Source organism: Podarcis muralis, chromosome 17, assembly GCF_964188315.1.
Source record: "Podarcis muralis chromosome 17, rPodMur119.hap1.1, whole genome shotgun sequence".
NCBI lineage: Eukaryota > Metazoa > Chordata > Lepidosauria > Squamata > Lacertidae > Podarcis > Podarcis muralis.
In genome coordinates, this window is record NC_135671.1 from 6195384 (window position 1) to 6213640 (window position 18257).

The window sequence follows — 18257 nt, forward strand, 5'->3', positions numbered from 1 at the left end:
CTTCATATAAGAGGCAGACCGTTTTAACTATAAGAAAGTTGCTTCTTAAATATTGCATCATCTTAATTGTGTATGGTGGTTATGCACATTTCAGGTTCATTTACATGTGCCATGTATCAGCAGGGCTCGTAACCACAAGCTCCATTCTGCAGAATTTCTGCTTGCTGTTAATTGCTTGCACCTGACATCAGCTACTAAGATATTGCTTGATACTTAGCCATACCTTAGGTGCTCTACATATATTGTATATCGGGTTCATCACTAGTTACATTACCATAATACTGTGTGTGGAGAGTCCTTGATGATTCAGAGGCACTTTTGCTTGCTTCAGCTTGTCTCAACCAATCTTTTTCTCCTCATCAAGGCAATGAAAGCTATTCTTGAACCAATCAGCTCTGCAGACCAGTCCTCAAGAACTAGACCTATAGTTTAGTTTAAAAGGTTGTGGAGCTTTCCACTCCACTGGGGAGATGAATGGAGCAACTGCTTCAAGATGAATACTTTATATCAGTTTCAAGGGTAAATTATGTAGTTTCCACTGAAGGTTTAATTATCAGGATGGAAAGCAAAATTGTTGTTGTTGTTTAATCATTTAGTCGTGTCTGACTCTTTGTGACCCCGTGGACCAGAGCACGCCAGGCACTTCTGTCTTCCACTGCCTCCCGCAGTTTGGTCAAACTCATGCTGGTAGCTTCGAGAACACTGTCCAACCATCTCGTTCTCTGTCGTCCCCTTCTCCTTGTGCCCTCCATCTTTCCCAACATCAGGGTCTTTTCCAGGGAGTCTTCTCTTCTCATGAGGTGGCCAAAGTATTGGAGTCTCAGCTTCAGGATCTGTCCTTCCAGTGAGCACTCAGGGCTGATTTCCTGGAAGCAAAATAGCTGGCACCTTTTGACACCTTTTAAAAGTTGTACCTGGTGACTGGCACCCGATTTGCTGCATATGTTAGGAAGCAGGTTTGTCCTCCTATCTGGTGTCTAGGAAATGTTGATTAAAAAAAAAAGAGTTTTGCAGGCCTGTCCTCAATCTTTGAATTGAGCTCATTGGGTGGGGAAAGTTATAACTTGAGACTCCTGGTTCCAGTGACTATAGTTATCCAGATCTTTTACAGTTTCTCCCCTCTTTCCCATTCCAGTTCCATCTTTTACAGCAACTTCACCACCATACATTCGCCTGGCCAATGCATAGCCACTGCTTCTTCTTTCTCTCTGCCTATCACACTCAGACTGGAGAAATGGCATGAAGAAAGTGCATGAGTCTATATTGTAGTGTGGTGTCATTTCATTCAGGCTGTGTGGTCTGTCTGGATTAATCTTCTGGAGAAAGGAGAGGGCTTACACATGACAGTCACTGCCTCCTGCTCAGAGCCCTTCTGAGCAAATTCTGTTTCAGCTGAGGGCCATTTGGTTAGCATATAATGCTTAGGATTTTCCCAAATGAAAGGTTGCAGTTTCCCCATGTGCTGTCTACTGCCTCCTGCAAACCTTTAAACATGATAGCAATGCCATGGAAAGAGCTCACAAAAAGGTGCTGCTACTGTAACATTTTAAGGATTCTCAGGAGAAAATGCCTTATAAATGAAGTGAAAGCAAGGAGTTGTGGCTGGTGGAAATACACTGTTTTAGATAGAAAAATCTGCTGTATTTTGGAAAGTTGTTTGTTTGCTGTGAATTTGGACACTTCTTAAGATACTGCAACCAAATTTTGCATGATGGTTCCTGAGATCAGGGAGCACGTTTGTCTATGTTTAGATACAATTGGATATCATTTTGAATCAAGATGGCAGACTGAAACTTTCAGAATTCCACTGATTTTAACACCTAATTTTAAAACCGCACTGATTCAGGAGTTTCCTAGATTTCCCAAACAATGCCGGACATGAAGTTGCTAGCTAACTATAATCCCAAAGCTATGGCAATGTTACATGCTACTTCACTCCAATCTAGTGTGCCATCTCAGCTTGTCATCTGCATCTTCCTGGGGCCTGACAGGTTTGTCTTTTTAAAAGCATTTCTGTGGTAGGGAAGAGCAAGTTTACTTTGGGATGAAGATTCTCGTACTGAAGATAGTGCCAGAGTATTCTGTATATAGAAAGTGAGAGTGAGAAGTAAAAAATGCCTTGGTCAGATTCCAACTGGAAACTAAGCCTTATGAGAAATGATTGAGGGAGTTGGGTATGTTTAGCCTGGAGAAGAGAAGACTGAGAGGTGATAGGATAGCCATCTTCAAATATCTGTTGGACTGTCACATGGAAGATGGAGTAAGATTTTTTTTATGGTTCTTCGGAGGGTAGGACCCAAACTAGTAGATTTCAAACTTTTTCTGGTTGTTTTTTGTTTGTTTAACTGTTATAGTTATTACAAGTCATGAATAACTGTATTTTAAAGTTTAGCCTTAGGCTTAATTATTACCAAGTCTGAGAGGGAGAGAGAATCGCTCAGCTTCTTGTCTGAAGGAAATTCTGGCTCTGCCTGTGGCAGTGGGAGTTTTACCCTGGACTGAACTACTTGCCCCTCCCCAACAAAAAGGAAACTTCATAAAGTTTTCTGTTCCTGGAAATTTTTTGGGATTCATGTAATGAATTTCTGAAATTTTCCAAAACATAATCTAGAGAGGGAAAATAATAGCCCACAGGCCTCACCTTTGAAACCAGGGAGATGGGACAAGAAAGTAGGAAAGGAAGTTTGAATTTCAAAATTATCTGTGACACAGTGTGACACAGGAGGCGATGGTTAAATGGGAAAAAGTCAAAAGAGCAATCCAGGTCATTGGAGTCTTGGATCTGACTAAAGGAGCTTTTTGGATTCTGGCCAAAAGTGTTGTTGAAATCTCATACTGCATGGTCAGCTGTGGGAATATTGTAGTGTGCTTTCACTGAATGCTGTGGGAGTACTTGAATCCGCAGCTAAGTGGGTATGTACCTGAACAGAAATCTGGATAGGAGACTCTTTGGGAGTGACTCATAAGAGCAGGGTGTAAATATAATAAATAATTTTTAGCATCATTCTTGAGCAAATTTCTCCCAAATCACATCTGAATGAAAAGAAATTAGTGTTCATTTCATGTCATGCTGGTTTTTTTCCTTGTGTACGTGTGTAGTTGGAAGATAGAACAGGGGGGGAAATGTGAATAGGCAATTCCTTTTAATTAGTGAAATTTAAGTCAGATGCATATCTTAAGAAGTAATGAGCTTCATAAAAGCAAGACCTCATTGGATCAAAGTCAGTTTAAGATAAGGGCATCTCAAGGTCACAGAAAGAGCTGCCCAGCAGTTCCATTTGCATAAAAAATTACTGTCAGAAATAGGCGTTGGAGGCAGCCCTGGCATTTTGATCTCTTGGCCTTTGTCATGGAGATTCCTTGCAGAGAAGGGAGGAAGGCCAGTGTCCCAGATAATGATTAACTGTTTTAATGGCATTCATTCATTCATTCACTCATTCCGCACTAACTACTCATGCAGAAAAAAGGGTTATGTAAAATGACATTAGAAGAAAATCATTTGTAATCGTTGCATCGGGGCTGCACTTTGAGGAGACATTAGGAGTAAATCCGTGGCGTGGTAGGCTTATGCTTTATCTTCTGATATTTACTGAGTTTACTGGTGCATGAAAAGCTTTCAGCAAGAATAGCAGATGGGATGGACCTTTCATAGGTAATGCTATCTACTGGGTTATTACTTCTATATATTGATAGTGAAGTAATCTTCAAGATATCACCCTACAAAATATAGATTATTTAAATGTTTGTAACAAAAAATCCTATAACACAGAGCAGCTACTATCATGAATACTTCATTTTGTACCTATTGGATCAGAGGCCTTAAATGCTTTTTAAAATCTGAAATAATGAGAATATAGTGAGCTTGACAACATATTGGGTTTCTTTTCTTTCTTTCCCCCCTTCTCCTTTGCCTTTTGGACAGCTGTAGGGAGATATGCATAGTTAATCTGAATAGCAAGTATTCAATTTAATTTGTCTCCTTAAATCTGACCTTTTCTATTACATAAACAAAAGGAGGTGCCCTGCAGACATCTTTTGATGTTGCACGAACACACATTCTTCATGCATCCAAAACTCCTTAAGGATTTTTGCAAGATTTATAGAACAGAAAAGCCGGCTCCCATTGTTTCTACTTCCAGTTGCTGATGTACAGTCATGTCCCCATGAAAAAAAAAATGTTGCTATACTTTCTATACGTTGGGGAGCAGGATAATATTGGTTGGAAGTATTTCCAATCATTATTACCAATTTACTAAAATAAGCAGCTCTGGAACAAAAACATTGATAAGGAGCAATTTTTTAATCTGTCTGCTATTTGCACTCAACAGAACATAGAATCATAAAACTGTAAGTGCACCACAAGTCTACAGATGTAGGTTTATTTACCCTTTTTTATATTCCATACAATTATTTTAAGAGTGGCTAAGAGGCTATATACAGTGGTACCTCGCAAGACGAATGCCTCGCAAAACAAAAACGTGCAAGATGAAAGAGTTTTCCATTTTTTGAGTCGTTCCGCAAGACAAATTTCCCTATGGGCTTGCTTCGCAAGACGAAATGTCTTGCGAGTTCTTGCGAGTTTGTTTCCTTTTTCTTAAAGCCGCTAAACCGTTAATAGCCGCTAAGCCGCTAATAGCCGTGCTTCGCAAGACGAAAAAACCGCAAGACGAAGAGACTCGCGGAACGGATTAATTTCGTCTTCCGAGGCACCACTGTATCGCGCTGATGAATAGGTTCAGTGATATATGTTTATTTCATAAAATAGAAGACAGATGATTTTTCTTTTCAGTAAATTAATAATGTGTTACCCCAAGCATTATTTTAAGAAATCAGAAGTTGCCTTCCACAAGGATAGCCAATGTAGTCCCCTCCATATGTTGATGCATTCTAACTCCCATTATCCCTAACCATTGACCAGGCTGGCTGGACCTGATGAAAGTTGAAGTCCAACAATATCTGGATGGCTTCACATCGGCTACTCCTGTCTTATCCCAAGTTCAGCACATGGTCTTTTTAGTATTGTGTACCTTAACGCGGTGAGACGCGGGTGGCGCTGTGGTCTAAACCACAGAGCCTAGGGCTTGCCGATCAGAAGGTCGTGGTTTGAATCCCCGTGACGGGGTGAGCTGCCGTTGCTCGGTCCCAGCTCCTGCCAACCTAGCAGCTTGAAAGCATGTCAGAGTGCAAGTAGATACATAGGTACCACTCCGGCGGGAAGGTAAATGGCGTTTCCATGCGCTGCTCTGGTTTGCCAGAAGCGGCTTAGTCATGCTGGCCACATGATCCGGAAGCTGTATGCCGGCTCCCTCGGCCAATAAAGCAAGATGAGCACCGCAACCCCAGAGTCGGCCACGACTGGACCTAATGGTCAGGGGTCCCTTTACCTTTACCTTGGCTACAAGGTTTTTCCAGGGTGTCAGAAGTACCGTAGTTCTTTCTCACCCTTGAATCTAAGGACCTGTTCATCAGAGACAGCTAGTGCAAGCAGATAACTCTGAAAAGGTTAAGGATCTAGCTGTAAGTTTGCTAAACACATATTTATAAAGATACTTAGGTCACAGTTTTACTGGGAATAAGCCCCACTGAACTAAACAAGACTTGTTTCCAAGTAGACATTTTAAAGACTGTGCTGTTAAAAAAAATGCATCAAGACAGATCTTAGAACTTCACGCACTTTTAGCAGAATTTACATCAAGGCTAAGACCCCATGAACATACAATTAGTCTAGCTACCAGATAAATGTGTATGGAAACGCAGCCTTAGCTGATAAATGAGGTCAATTCAAAATCTAGAATTGGGTGACATCTCTAATTGTACTGTTATTGATTAGGTTGTAGGTGTGTGTTGCTAAATTATTTTAATTAGTTGTATTTGGGATCTTGCTATGTGTAATTCTTGCTATTTTTTCTGTTGCAGACCAGGCCGGGGCCACTGACGCAGGCTGAAGCACAAGTTGAGCATTCTGCTTCCGTGTACTGTTACAACTGTGCAGAGAAAGGCCATTATGGATATGTAAGTCCTAGCAGCGTCTAACTTTGCTTCTGATTATTCTGCTAAGAAGAAAGCATTGATCACGTCCCCCTACTCAGCAGTGTAGAGACTTCAGCCACTCAGAATAGCTAGGCTAGTTGGAAATTTCAACACAGAATAAGGCCTTAGGCATACAGCCAGCTCACAGCTTGTGTGCATTGCATTACCTTGCACAACCCAGCTTTACGCACTTGGCGGCCAGCCAGTTGCAATTGCACAAATTTAATGCACATAAGGTGGAAAGCTTAAAAGTGCTTTCTGCGCTGGGTTTTTCTGCTGCAGAAAGAACTTTTAAGTTCTCTGCCTTGCTTACTGGGTTCTAGGATGCTCTTGTGTGGATTGTGGGAGGCTCCCATGAGAATTTCCAATACCTCACAAGGCTTACCAGCTTTAGAAAAGTAGGTATAGTCACCAGGAGTTGTTCTGGAGTTGTTCTGACTATATGCAATTTTGGCTTTATGCGCAGTTCCCTGGAATGTAACTCCTGTGCAAGTTGTGAGTCTACTTACTGTATTTAACATCTGATCTTACCCACAGGTAAATGTGATCAACTCTGGAGAGAAAGGCATTTGTTTCACTTCCTCTCTCCCTGTTACTTCTGAGGATGGGAGAAGTTGAGAACATAGTGAGGTTGCAGCAAATGTATGTGCAGCGACACCAGAATAGTTGTGTGTGTCCAAAATTTGCTAAACCACACTTTAGTATGATGTGCAAACAGCCTGTTGCTGGGAGGAATAAATGGGGGTGACCTTGCATGGATAGAGTTGGCCGTCTAGGGTGGGTGGACAAAGCTGTGGTGGAGCTATGAGCACTGTCATGCTTGGGAGCACCAGCAAACCCTGATCAGAAAAGGGAAATAAGGTGGAAGGTGAAAAAGGTTTATCATTTGATCTCTGCTGCCGTTGACATAATCACATCTGCCTTACCTGTCCAAGCACCACATTCTCTGAGGGATAAGCAGCACCAGTAGCTGATTCCACAAATGCCTCCGCAGGTTTCCTGCATTTCCCCATAATTTTCAGGGGTGCTGCATGTTGTCTCAGTTGCATCCCCTGTCTCCCACAATGACTTGGCTCATGGGCGAGATGTGTCTGATGTCCATATTGGCCTGTTGGGTCCAGGCAACCTAACCTGATGCCACAGCCTTGCTCTTCTCACAGGTGAACTGGGAAGAAGTGAGTTCCCCATTTTTTGTGGTTGATCCTGGGGTGGTGCCTACCCAGAGGGAATTCCTCAAGTTCATGCCCTGATTTAAAGGGTTTATTTCCAGAGATATCTAGGAATCTGTCAGTACTGCCCTGCAACCCCTCAGTGGCAGGTCTTCTGCCAAACGATTGCATAAGGAGCAGGAAAAACTTAAGTCCCGGGGGCAGGCTCTGTAGCCTGTGCACCCTGAGCCCTCATCCTGATATCTGGCTGCAGGTGCTCCATTTTTTTCCTTCAGTTCCCGCCAACCACCTACACATTTTTTTCACTAGCCTCCTGTAATGGTTGGCGAGCTGAGTGGATGTTTTCCAATGTGATAAAATTGGTTTCTGGTTTCCTGCTTTTATGGCTGAGGATATGTCCCTTTTCCCACAGTCTATCAGCAAAGAATTTTAATCAAGGTTTGGGGAGGTTGTGTTCATCACTCGAGGCTGCGACAAATAAAGTCAAGATCCACTACAGATGGCAGAGTACCAACTTCCCCCTTGTTTTCCAGCCCTGAAATGCCAGGATTTTAGGTCGAGGAGTGGAGCTATGGATTTGTGTAATGTAATTGCTCGTGTGGGATGGCAGGTGGTGGTTATCTGCAAATCCAGTGTGTTTTTCCTGGTGTGATGGGGCACACGTTCCTTCAGACCTTTGTCACATTTGAGGTTATCTGTCAGCTCCCTCTCCCCCAACTCAAACCATAAGTGGTGAGGTGTCTGGTGGGGAATTCTACTGGGTTCCCTATCCGTTCCTGTAGAAAGGCTCAACATTTTCTCCTCAGAACAGGGATCCGAGCAATCTGGGCAGAGAATAGGAGTGTTCCTATTTGAAAAGCAACTATAGGGTTAAAGGGACAAGCCAGAGACAGCTATTGAGAAGAGTTAACATTTCTGGAACATTTCAAAGTTATGCTCAGAAACGGCAAGACTATAAATTGAAAGAGCCACCCCAACATTACCTAAATTGCAAAGGGCCTCTTGTAGCAATTCGGAGTTTGTGCCTACTGCTGCTAGGCTGAAGAAAGTAGAGGATTTGTAGATGTGCCTTGCATTCACATTCCAAGCTGTCAGTCAGATAGAACGCTTCTCAGGTGTGTTGGTAACAGGCTGAGCTTTCCGTCCTCTGTGTGTTGGCTGTGGTGCTAAGGAGCATCCCCCAGAGTATTTAACAGTACAAAGTGTGTGGCAGCTTACCTGAAAGAGAGAGGTCTGAGAAAGTGCGTGTCATACACTATTGAGATGGTTGTTCAGTGCAGTGATTTATTATTTTTTTAAAAGAAAAGAAAAAAGCTGGAGTTCTTGCTTCTGGAGGCTTGTGCTTTTTTCACCCACTAGGGCTTTACTGTCAACGTATTGAGGGGCGCAAAGGCCATCTGTCTGTGGCATAAGTTTTAGACTTTGTGCAACATCTCCAAGAAGACACTGGGAGAGGGGGGAGCGTGTTCCACAGCCATCAGAGATTAGCCGTGCTTTTTCACGTAGCCTTATCTGAAAGTATTTAGGGGAGAAGGAGTCTTAGAAAACATGTGGTACAAACAGATGGAAAGTCACTGGCAATTCTTCCTTTTCAGAAACACTCAGCTGTAAATTTCCTACCAACAGATTTATTTTTTTAAGTTCTCAAATGTTTGAAACATGGTTTTCACTCAAAAACAAACAAACCCAACATCTTTCATTCCACATGCCCTTTGCTTATTGATGGTGACCTATCATGGAGAAGCATAGAGTATTCAGCATGAAGAGGAAGATGTATTCATCCAACCTGGTCTGCATGTTCTTTTTCCTCCATCCCCAGACATTTGAAACACCTGGCCCTTCAAGCCAATTAAGCGTGTGTGATCTGATGTCTGCCCTTCAGCAGCAGCAAGATGATGTAGCCTGAGCTATCAAGAGGGATGGGAGGCACTCCACTTGCCTCAGTTCTCTCAACATTCCCAGTTGCCTTTTTCTGCAAGAAGCTAGAGAACAGGTGGTTGGCCTCAGACTTCCAAGTAGCTAAGGCTGCAGGCTATTTCTTCAAGGATTCCAGAATTTTTTCTGGCTCCCATCAGTCTCTGGGGGCAGACCACTGAATTTGGTTCTCAACCTCTGCAGTGGTTACAGGTAGTTTTGAAGTCAAACCTGACCTCCGGCTCAGGTATCAGCTCTCCTGTCTGTCAATTGCTTTATGATACAGTGGTACCTTGGAACTCGAATGTAATCTGTTCTGGAAGACCGTTCGACTTCTGAAACGTTTGAGTTCCGAGGCGCAGCTTCCGATTGGCCGACAGCTAGATTTTTGCACAGCGGAAGCCGCGTAGGACATTTGTGTTCCGAAGAATGTGGAAAACTGGAGCACTTACTTCTGGGTTTTTGGCGTTCAGGAGCCCAAACGTTTGAGAACGGAGCCGTTCAAGTTCCAAGGTACCACTGTGGTTTGTTTTTTATGTGAACTGTTTGTGTGTTTTTTGAGATCAGAACGTCAGGATAGGACATTCCTATAAATTAAGATTATTATTTTTTAAAAAATCTTACTGTCCAAGTTCACCTCCTCCAAATTATGCACCAGATATTACCCTTACAGTTAATTGGTGATGATACTCAAACAGAAACAGAGAAATGTATTTCTCTTGTAGACCAGCCACCTCTGGTTTCACATAAGGATATTAGCTAATGTCAGTTATCAACCATCTCTTCACCCCCAAGTCAGCAAAACCAACTGATGTCGGTTCATTTGGCTTGTTTTCCTGGATAGGGTTTGAGTTACTGAATCTAGCAGAAAGAGAAAAGTTGCCATTAAAAGTTGCCATTAAAATATTACTTTGCAGGAATGTTCAGAGAGGCGGATGTTTGGAGGGACATTTCCTACTTCCCCCTTCATCTATTACTATGATAACAATTACGATTTCAAGAGACGTCGTCAGAGAATAAAGAAAAAAGTGCAAGGTATGATATAAATTTGTTGAGCTTTCTAAGTCCACATTTTTGTTTTGCTCCTCTTTAACCATGTTAGGTTTGCTGCTTTTTGACTTAATCTGGATAATTTAAAGGAGTAGAAGTGGGGATATTTCAGAACCAGGATGAAGCAACAAGTATTTACCTTCTCTGATTATATGGCTCCAGACAGACCTGCCTGAAATTCAGGCTTCAGAGTACATAAATGAAGAGGAGAAATATTTTACAGTTATGGGATGATTTACTGAGCACTCAAGCCACATTTGATCTTTTCTGAGAAATTGGGGTTCTTTTTTAGCTTCATTGTATGTTTGAGCTGCTGCATTTAGATGAAATGTTCTGAACTCTTCAACCAGTGCTCAAATTTGTGGCTTTTTATTCCTAAAACACTGGAATGCAGAGTTGGCATTTTGATAAAAGGTAAATCATGTTATTTTGAAACCTGCCTATAACTTCCAACTACTTTACTGGGTGATGTTGGCAACTGTTGCCATTACATTTCCTATTTGAGGTTGAGCATTTAGCTCTAACAGTTATAAAGCTTGGGGGACTTAAGATGAACTCAATGATATAGCTGTAAAAGATTTTTAACATTGCTCATAGTTTCTGGCTGCAGCTGACCTAAAAAATGGATGAGTATCCATATTTCATCAAACTGCTTAATTACTTTGCATGCAGGGTGCCCTACAAAGCCTTCAAATTATAAACAGTACTAGGTGTGTGTGTGTGTGTGTGTGTGTGTGTGTGTGTGCGTGTGTGTGTGTGTGTGTGTGTGTGTCAATCATTTGACCTCTTAAGTATCATCAAGTGTCTTGGTTTTTACAGAACTTCAAGATGCAGGCCTTGTGCCAAAGGCTCTGAAGAGACCACGCATAGACAATGGCCATAAGAAAAAGAAGAGAGGAGATAAGCATCCTAAAAAGCTGAAGAAAATGTCCCAGGCCAACATACCCAAAGGAAGGAAGGATAAGAAGGTGGTCCAGAGTAACTATAACATGGAAGAGGACTTTCCCAGAGGTGGTAACAGGGATGCTCTTAAAAAGAGCAGGAAAACCAGGGCACAGGGCACCTTTGGCCTCCCAGCAAATGGAGGCCAAGCAGAAATCCTTCAGGTTCCTCTGAAGACAGCAAAAAAGAGGAAGAAGAAACGGAGAAAGAACACAAGTGGTAGCTCTCCCAGGGATGAGAGTTTATTCCTGATAAAACAGAGGAAGAAGAAATCAAAACAGAAACAGAAACAGAAACAGAAACCCAATTTGTGATGGAAGGGGGAGTGGATGTGGGGTTGGGGGTTAAGCTTGAGACAGCTTTCACACCATCACCCACCCACACCCCATGGAACATAAAACCATCCATAAGTGCAGGCTGGGATACAAAAAAAAAAAAACCCAGTGAGTTTGCCTGTGCCATTTCATTTGGTTTGTGACAAAAAATGATTAATGTATGCGAGATTATACATTGTACTTGTTTTCTACAACTTATGTATTTGGATTGAACGTGGGGGGTAAGGGGTTGTGCTACAGAATCAAAGCAAAATGAGGATTGGTCCACTGTGTTGCATACAGTCTTTTTTCTCTTTTTAAAAAAATAAATCCTGCTGTTTGTTAAAGCACTTCTCTTTAGCACATGTGATTTATTTCCATGCAGGCTTTAGAGAAGAACTTCGCAGAGGGCGTGGATATTGAACAGATTGACTTAAAGCTGCTTCACATGTTTGACAGAAATGGGAACAGAATTACATACAACCTGACAGCAGGAATCACTTTGTGCTGTTTCTGTTGGTGCTTCTGTAGGATGTGTGAAACGGGTCTAGGAAACAGGATACTGAAGAGAGTTCTCATCTACATCCTAATTTATTTTCATCCCAGAGTTGATCCATGATGTTGCCTTCTTCGGCATTCTTCTGCCTTGAGGAATATGCTGAACTGCCTTTAACTTGTCATAGATGCATCACCACAAGTTGGACTGGCAAGTCTGGTTGTAAGAGCTAGTCTTTTATGTAGGAAGGCTTCAATTCTGAAATCTCAGCCTCTCAGGTGCTCTCCTGCTGAATTTCAAGGGGCTTACTAGTAAGTGACATCAAGGTTGTCTCCTAATATATTTAACTTGCCAACAAACAAAGAAGTTAAATTATTATTATTTTATTTTTAAAAACCCAATAATAGTTAATTAAATCTTCATAGAGATAGCTATTCAGGTTATAAAGTTAATGATTGTGTAAGAAGTATACCTGTTCTCAGAAATAACTTATAACATATAATTCAGTTGCTTTAAAATTAGGTATTTTTGTACTTTAACTGAATTACAGTTAAAATTTTAAGGTAGGAATAAAATGTAGTTTTCAAGCAGGAAAACAACAATTTTAGTGCCTTCCTTGTTTCCTTAAAATCACACTTATACTGTCTTAACATTAATACTGCCAACCCGTGTTAGCTCTAACTCAAGGATTTTGGGCTGTTTCACAAACTACTTTTTCTGAGCCTGACATTAATCTCCATGTTGGAAAAGGTAGCCTTGGTACTATACAATAGCACTGAAACCTTATTGTCATGATAAACCACTTTTCTAGTAAGAGCTGTATCCAATTATATCCCTCCCTTCCCTGACAGAATGCTTTTTGATTCAGCAAAGGTTTCTGTGAGTTGAAAGGGGGAGGGGAGTGATTTTTCACTGAATTCTCCCTTCCTTTCCAGCCCCCTCCCTCAACCTCCTTCACGGTGTTGGAGGAACCTTTAACAGTGTGGAAAGGGGCACAGTGGACTCGGAGAGAGGAAGCTTTTGTAGGGGGGGGGACCCCAACTCTTCTGTCCCTCCCCCACCCCTTCCTGCTCTGCTGAATGAAAGATCCATCAGTGGAGGGCGGGGCACAGCTGCAGTGGAGCCTAAGCATTTAACATAAGCAGAATCCTGCTTGATCAATATGGCTAGCCAGTTGGCTATGGGAGCTCATAAGTGAGGCATGATGGAAATACCTCTCTTCTGCTTAGGGACCCCAGCAACTGACACTCAGAAGCCTATGGCCTCTTATACCGGAGATTGTACCTAGACTTCATGACTATTGGCCATTCCCTCTATGAATTTGTTTAATCCTGTTTCCAAATCAACCAGATTGATGGCCATCACTACATTTTCCATAGTTCTAGCTGTGTGATTTGTAAGAAGTACCGTATTTTTTTGCTCTATAAGACTCACTTTTTCCCTCCTAAAATGTAAGGGGAAATGTGTGTGTGTCTTTATGGAGCGAATGCAGGCTGCGCAGCTATCCCAGAAGCCAGAACAGCAAGAGGGATCGCTGATTTCGCTGCGCAGCGATCCCTCTTGCTGTTCTGGCTTCTGAGATTCATAATATTTTTTTTTCTTGTTTTCCTCCTCCAAAAACTAGGTGCATCTTATGGTCTGGTGCATCTTATAGAGCGAAAAATACGGTATTTCCTTTTGTCTGTCCCGAGTCTTTCATCATTCATTAGATGACTGTGGCTTCAATTATAGGAAAGCGTTCAAAACTTCTTTCTTTCCACTGTCTTAGCACCATGCATAATTTTACATCTTCTATTTCATCCTCCCCCTCCTTTACACACCATTTTTTCCCTAAACCGAAAAAGCTCCAAGCTTCATATCCTCATACAAGAATTTCTCCAGCAACCTGATTTTGTTGGTTGAAAATGAAAATGAGAAGAAACCCACCACAATATAATCTTATCGGGCCAGTTCTGTTCTGGTGCCTAGACAATCTAATGGGATGGTCTACCCCATGGGTAGGCAAACTAAGGCCCGGGGCCCGGATGCGGCCCAATCACCTTCTAAATCTAGCCCACAGACAGTCTGGGAATCAGCGTGTTTTTGCATGAGCAGAATGTGTCCTTTTATTTAAAATGCATCTCTGGGTTATTTGTGGGGCATAGGGATTTGTTCATTTATTATTATTTTTAAAAAATATAGTCCGGCCCCCACAAGGTCTGAGGTGACAGTGGACTGGCCCCCCTGCTGAAAAAGTTTGCTGACCCCTGGTCTACCTAGTCTGTGAGGTTGTAGAAATTGACATATAAATGTAATTGTGATTATGCAGAACACCATGCGTGCAAGTTACAGGAGTGAGGAGGCAGAGTCGAAAAAGAGCTTAACTTGGAGCCCATAAATAAGAGACAAATAGTGGAGCTGGATGACATCATATTGGCTGGCTTGAAAAATTAGATGAGAAGCAACTTTCAAAACAGTAAAGAAGAACAAACATATAGCAATAATCTTAGCAAGGTAGGATGATAAACTGCAATATTTAGGCAGTATTTAAACTGTATGAGTATCCTGCACAATTCTGTTCAATGACATGTCTGTCCTCCACATGTTTATTTTGGGTCAGTATAAATTACCAGTTCCTATTTTATCTCTTCAAAGCTATATGTCATCCCCATGTGTTGGGTTTTGTTTCTTTTTAAAGAACTCTTAGTCTTTACCCTGAAGTTGCCTGGAACTGAATAACATTCTTATCCCCGGAGAGGAAGATGTCTCAAGGTTGCAGTTGACGTGCACTGGCAAAGTATCACGAGGGACTCTCCATTGTAAAAATAAATAAGGGGCTTCCATTTAACAAGAGGAGATGGGAAGCAGGAATGATCTGGTTCTGCAGTGGTTTGGGTGGGGAATTGTTCAAGGTATGAACAAGTGGCAAGAATATACTTAGTTAATTATTTGCTGTGGGCTTCAGGTGGATAGTTCTGTAAGAGGAAAACATGCAGCAATTTCTGAAGTCGGCTTATCTTCTGCTTGTAGCAGAATATGAATTCTGAGGAATTGAATTGACAAGGAGGCAAGAAATGCTAAGGCGTTGGAACACTTACTTTCAAAGCTGCCGAAGTTTAATACTACAATGCACACACAACAGAAATGACAAAGGCTTCCTGTATCTGGCGTTAGCATTTCAGTATGATCAGGGTTGACGAAAAGCAAGGTAAAAAATAAAATAAAATCCATGCCACAATGGTCTAAATTCCACATCAAGGAGAAGAAGCTGTCTTCTGCAAACTCTGTTGCTGATGAAAGTTCGGCGTATTTTCATGATTCATCTAATTTTGTGTAATTTGGTTTCCCAAACTTAACGCAGAAATGCAGAGTGGGAGAGAGTAAATGACATGTTCAAAGATGGTAAGTATGGCAGTCTGAAAAAAGGCCCTGTTGCACAGAAAAACAAACTGACATTTCAACATTATGCACATTGATTCTGCATATTTTGGGTTATTTTACGTAATTTATTTCGCATCAGATAGTGATGGGGGAAGGCAATAAATTGTTACTGAATTGTTAAGGCTAGGCTGACACTTTGGGCTACTTGGATATAACAATCTTGGTTTAATATACCATAGTTTATTAAACTGAGAATGAATGCCATGCCTGTGCCTCTTTCACCTCCCTCCGTTTGACACTTCTATCCTGGTTTGTTTAAGCCAGTCTCCTCTGACATCCAGACCAGAAAACTAGTTTAATCTCAGATTACTAACCAAGATACGAAGCCAGGCTCAGAAAGCTGGTTGCCAAAAGAAACTTCATGGAAAGCAAATGCAAGTTCCCCTTCCCAACAGAGTCTGCATTCCAGCCCTGCCAGGTCCCAATAAAGAGCTGACGATGCTCTAGTCCCTCAGATAGGAAAGTGGTGGAGATGACAGCTAATGGAAGGGGAAAGGGTGCAAGAAAGTCTATTGAAGAAGAAGCACCATTTCCTCCTCATCTTCCTGACATCTGGAAACAGTGCTTTGCTTCTTCCACAATCTAAGGTGATCGCACAACAACTACAGTTTTATACATGGAGCCATTTTCATGAATGTCCATCCTTTGTCCGCTTTAAGCTTAAGTTTCCTTCAGGATCAGTTCTCAGGTAGCACTGGACATCTGCTGATCTTCCTTTGCACACCCTTCTCTTAAAGGCACATAGACAATTTGCCACATATCGTCCGCTCGTGAGGTGTAGCACATAGTTCAGGCCTGGTGTTGATGTCAGAACAGTGCTCCTCACTACGTTGTTTTTCTTCAGGAAGTTCAAGAAGTTCTTAATGTGCAGAACTGAAGGACCCAAAAAGGAGGCCCTCAGCCATCAAATCCAGACCATTCAAAATTATTTGTTTAAATCCAGCTATTAGTCAATTAACCATGAAAGCTATGTGGGCTTGTTATAAGCTGTTTTGACTTGCAATCTCAACAAGCATACTTAAAAAAAAAAAACTTTTTAAAAGGCAATGTTAATTAGGACTCTGGTCTTTGAGGTGCTGAATCTCCCATAATTTGACTTCCTAATCGTTCCATAGAAGAGGTGACGCTTACCTAAAAATACATTTTTTTATCCTGTTGTTTAGGGCTTACACAGATTCTAAGCTTCAGGAGCCATAGTGTATGGCAAATTCGCCACTTGCTGAGCAGCATACGTCTTAAGAGTTTCTATTGAACTCCAGCTGGATTTTCTATGCACTGTGGATTTTCATTTTGCCTTTTAATTTTTTACTTTAATGAATTACTTTTAACAAAAGAACAAAGTAACAACCAAGCTTTTAAAAGAATAGAAATGTGTGGACCTTAAGAGAGAGAAATTAAATTGACTTCAGGAAAACTAATTAAAAACTTGAGAAAATTCCATTCAAAATGGCTGGCCTGTATGTTAAGGAACATAGGAAGCTGCCTTACACAATTGGTCATTCTAACTCAGTATTGTCGACACTGGCTGGCAGCAGCTCTTTGAGATTTCAGAGTGGGTATTTCCCAGCCCTGCCTGCAGATGCTGGGACTGAACCTGGTATAAACAAAACTGCTCACAGTATCAACAAAACCACAACATCATCCATTGTTGTTGTTGTTTAGTCGTGTCCGACTCTTTGTGACCCCATGGACCAGAGCACGCCAGGCACTCCTGTCTTCCACTGCCTCCCGCAGTTTGGTCAAACTCATGCTGCTAGCTTAGAGAACACTATCCAACCATCTCGTCCTCTGTCGTCCCCTTCTCCTTGTGCCCTCCATCTTTCCCAACATCAGGGTCTTTTCCAGGGAGTCTTCTCTTCTCATGAGGTGGCCAAAGTATTGGAGCCTCAGCTTCACGATCTGTCCTTCCAGTGAGCACTCAGGGCTGATTTCCTTCAGAATGGATAGGTTTGATCTTCTTGTAGTCCATGGGACTCTCAAGAGTCTCCTCCAGCACTATAATTCAAAAGCATCAATTCTTCGGCGATCAGCCTTCTTTATGGTCCAGCTCTCACTTCCATACATCACTACAGGGAAAACCATAGCTTTTACTACAAGGACCTTTGTTGGCAAGGTGATGTCTCTACTTCTTAAGATGCTGTCTTTTAAACATCCATTAAAATTAATCTAAAAACTAACAAAGCAGAAGAGAATAAAAACAGCAGCAGCGACGTTCAGAGCATCATCATCATCACCACCACCATAATTTATTATTATTTATACCCCGCCCATCTGGCTGGGCTTCCCCAGCCACTCTGTGCAGCTCCCAACAGAACACTAAAACAGAATAAAACTTCAAACATTAAAAACTTCCTTAAACAGGGCTGCCTTCAGATGTCTTCTAAAAGTCAGTTGTTTATCTCCTTGACATCTGAAGGGAGGGCGTTCCACAGGGCAGGTGCCACTACCAAGAAGGCCCTCTGCCTAGTTCCCTGTAACCTCACTTCCCACAGTGAGGGAACCGCCAGAAGGCCCTTGGAGCTGGACCTCAGTGTCCGGGCTGAATGATGGGGGTGGAGACATTCCTTCAGGTATACTGGGCCAAGATCATTTAGGGCTTTGAAGGTAAGCACTAGCACTTTGAATTGTGCTTGGAAACGTACTGGGAGCATCCCAAAAAAGCCTCTTGTCTTTGCTCTGCCAGACAGCAAGCGGCAGTGAAGCCAGCTGGACTTCTCTCAATCTCTCTGTTACTTTCTTGGGAGGCTTTTCCTGGCGTATGTACGCATTGGGTAGGAAGCACAGTAAACTTATGCTTAGTTGAATTTGTGGCCTCTGGGGTGGTGGTGGAATTGCCTCTTGATAACCATATTGTTGTGGTGTGATCAGTTCCTCAGTAGTCCTTTAAATATTAATACGTGACTTCCCAGGGCAGATCAGGTG

The 18257-nt window shown here is 42.0% G+C and overlaps 2 protein-coding genes across 6 annotated transcripts in view; both read left to right on the plus strand.

The window, feature by feature from the left end:
* The window catches only part of ZCCHC7 (zinc finger CCHC-type containing 7), a 124269-nt gene extending 112500 nt beyond the window's left edge, over window positions 1–11769 (plus strand). For all 3 annotated transcript variants that reach the window (XM_028711495.2, XM_028711494.2, XM_028711496.2), the window contains exons 7-9: window positions 5917–6012; window positions 10031–10148; window positions 10983–11769. In XM_028711495.2, the coding sequence (XP_028567328.2) occupies window positions 5917–6012; window positions 10031–10148; window positions 10983–11419 (651 nt within the window). In that variant the 3' untranslated portion in view covers window positions 11420–11769. The remainder of the gene's footprint in view (window positions 1–5916; window positions 6013–10030; window positions 10149–10982) is intronic.
* A 2564-nt stretch (window positions 11770–14333) lies between these two features.
* The window catches only part of GRHPR (glyoxylate and hydroxypyruvate reductase), a 49551-nt gene continuing 45627 nt past the window's right edge, over window positions 14334–18257 (plus strand). For all 3 annotated transcript variants that reach the window (XM_077921683.1, XM_028711507.2, XM_028711506.2), the window contains exon 1: window positions 14334–14408. In XM_077921683.1, coding sequence (XP_077777809.1) covers window positions 14349–14408 — 60 coding nt within the window. In that variant the 5' untranslated portion in view covers window positions 14334–14348. The remainder of the gene's footprint in view (window positions 14409–18257) is intronic.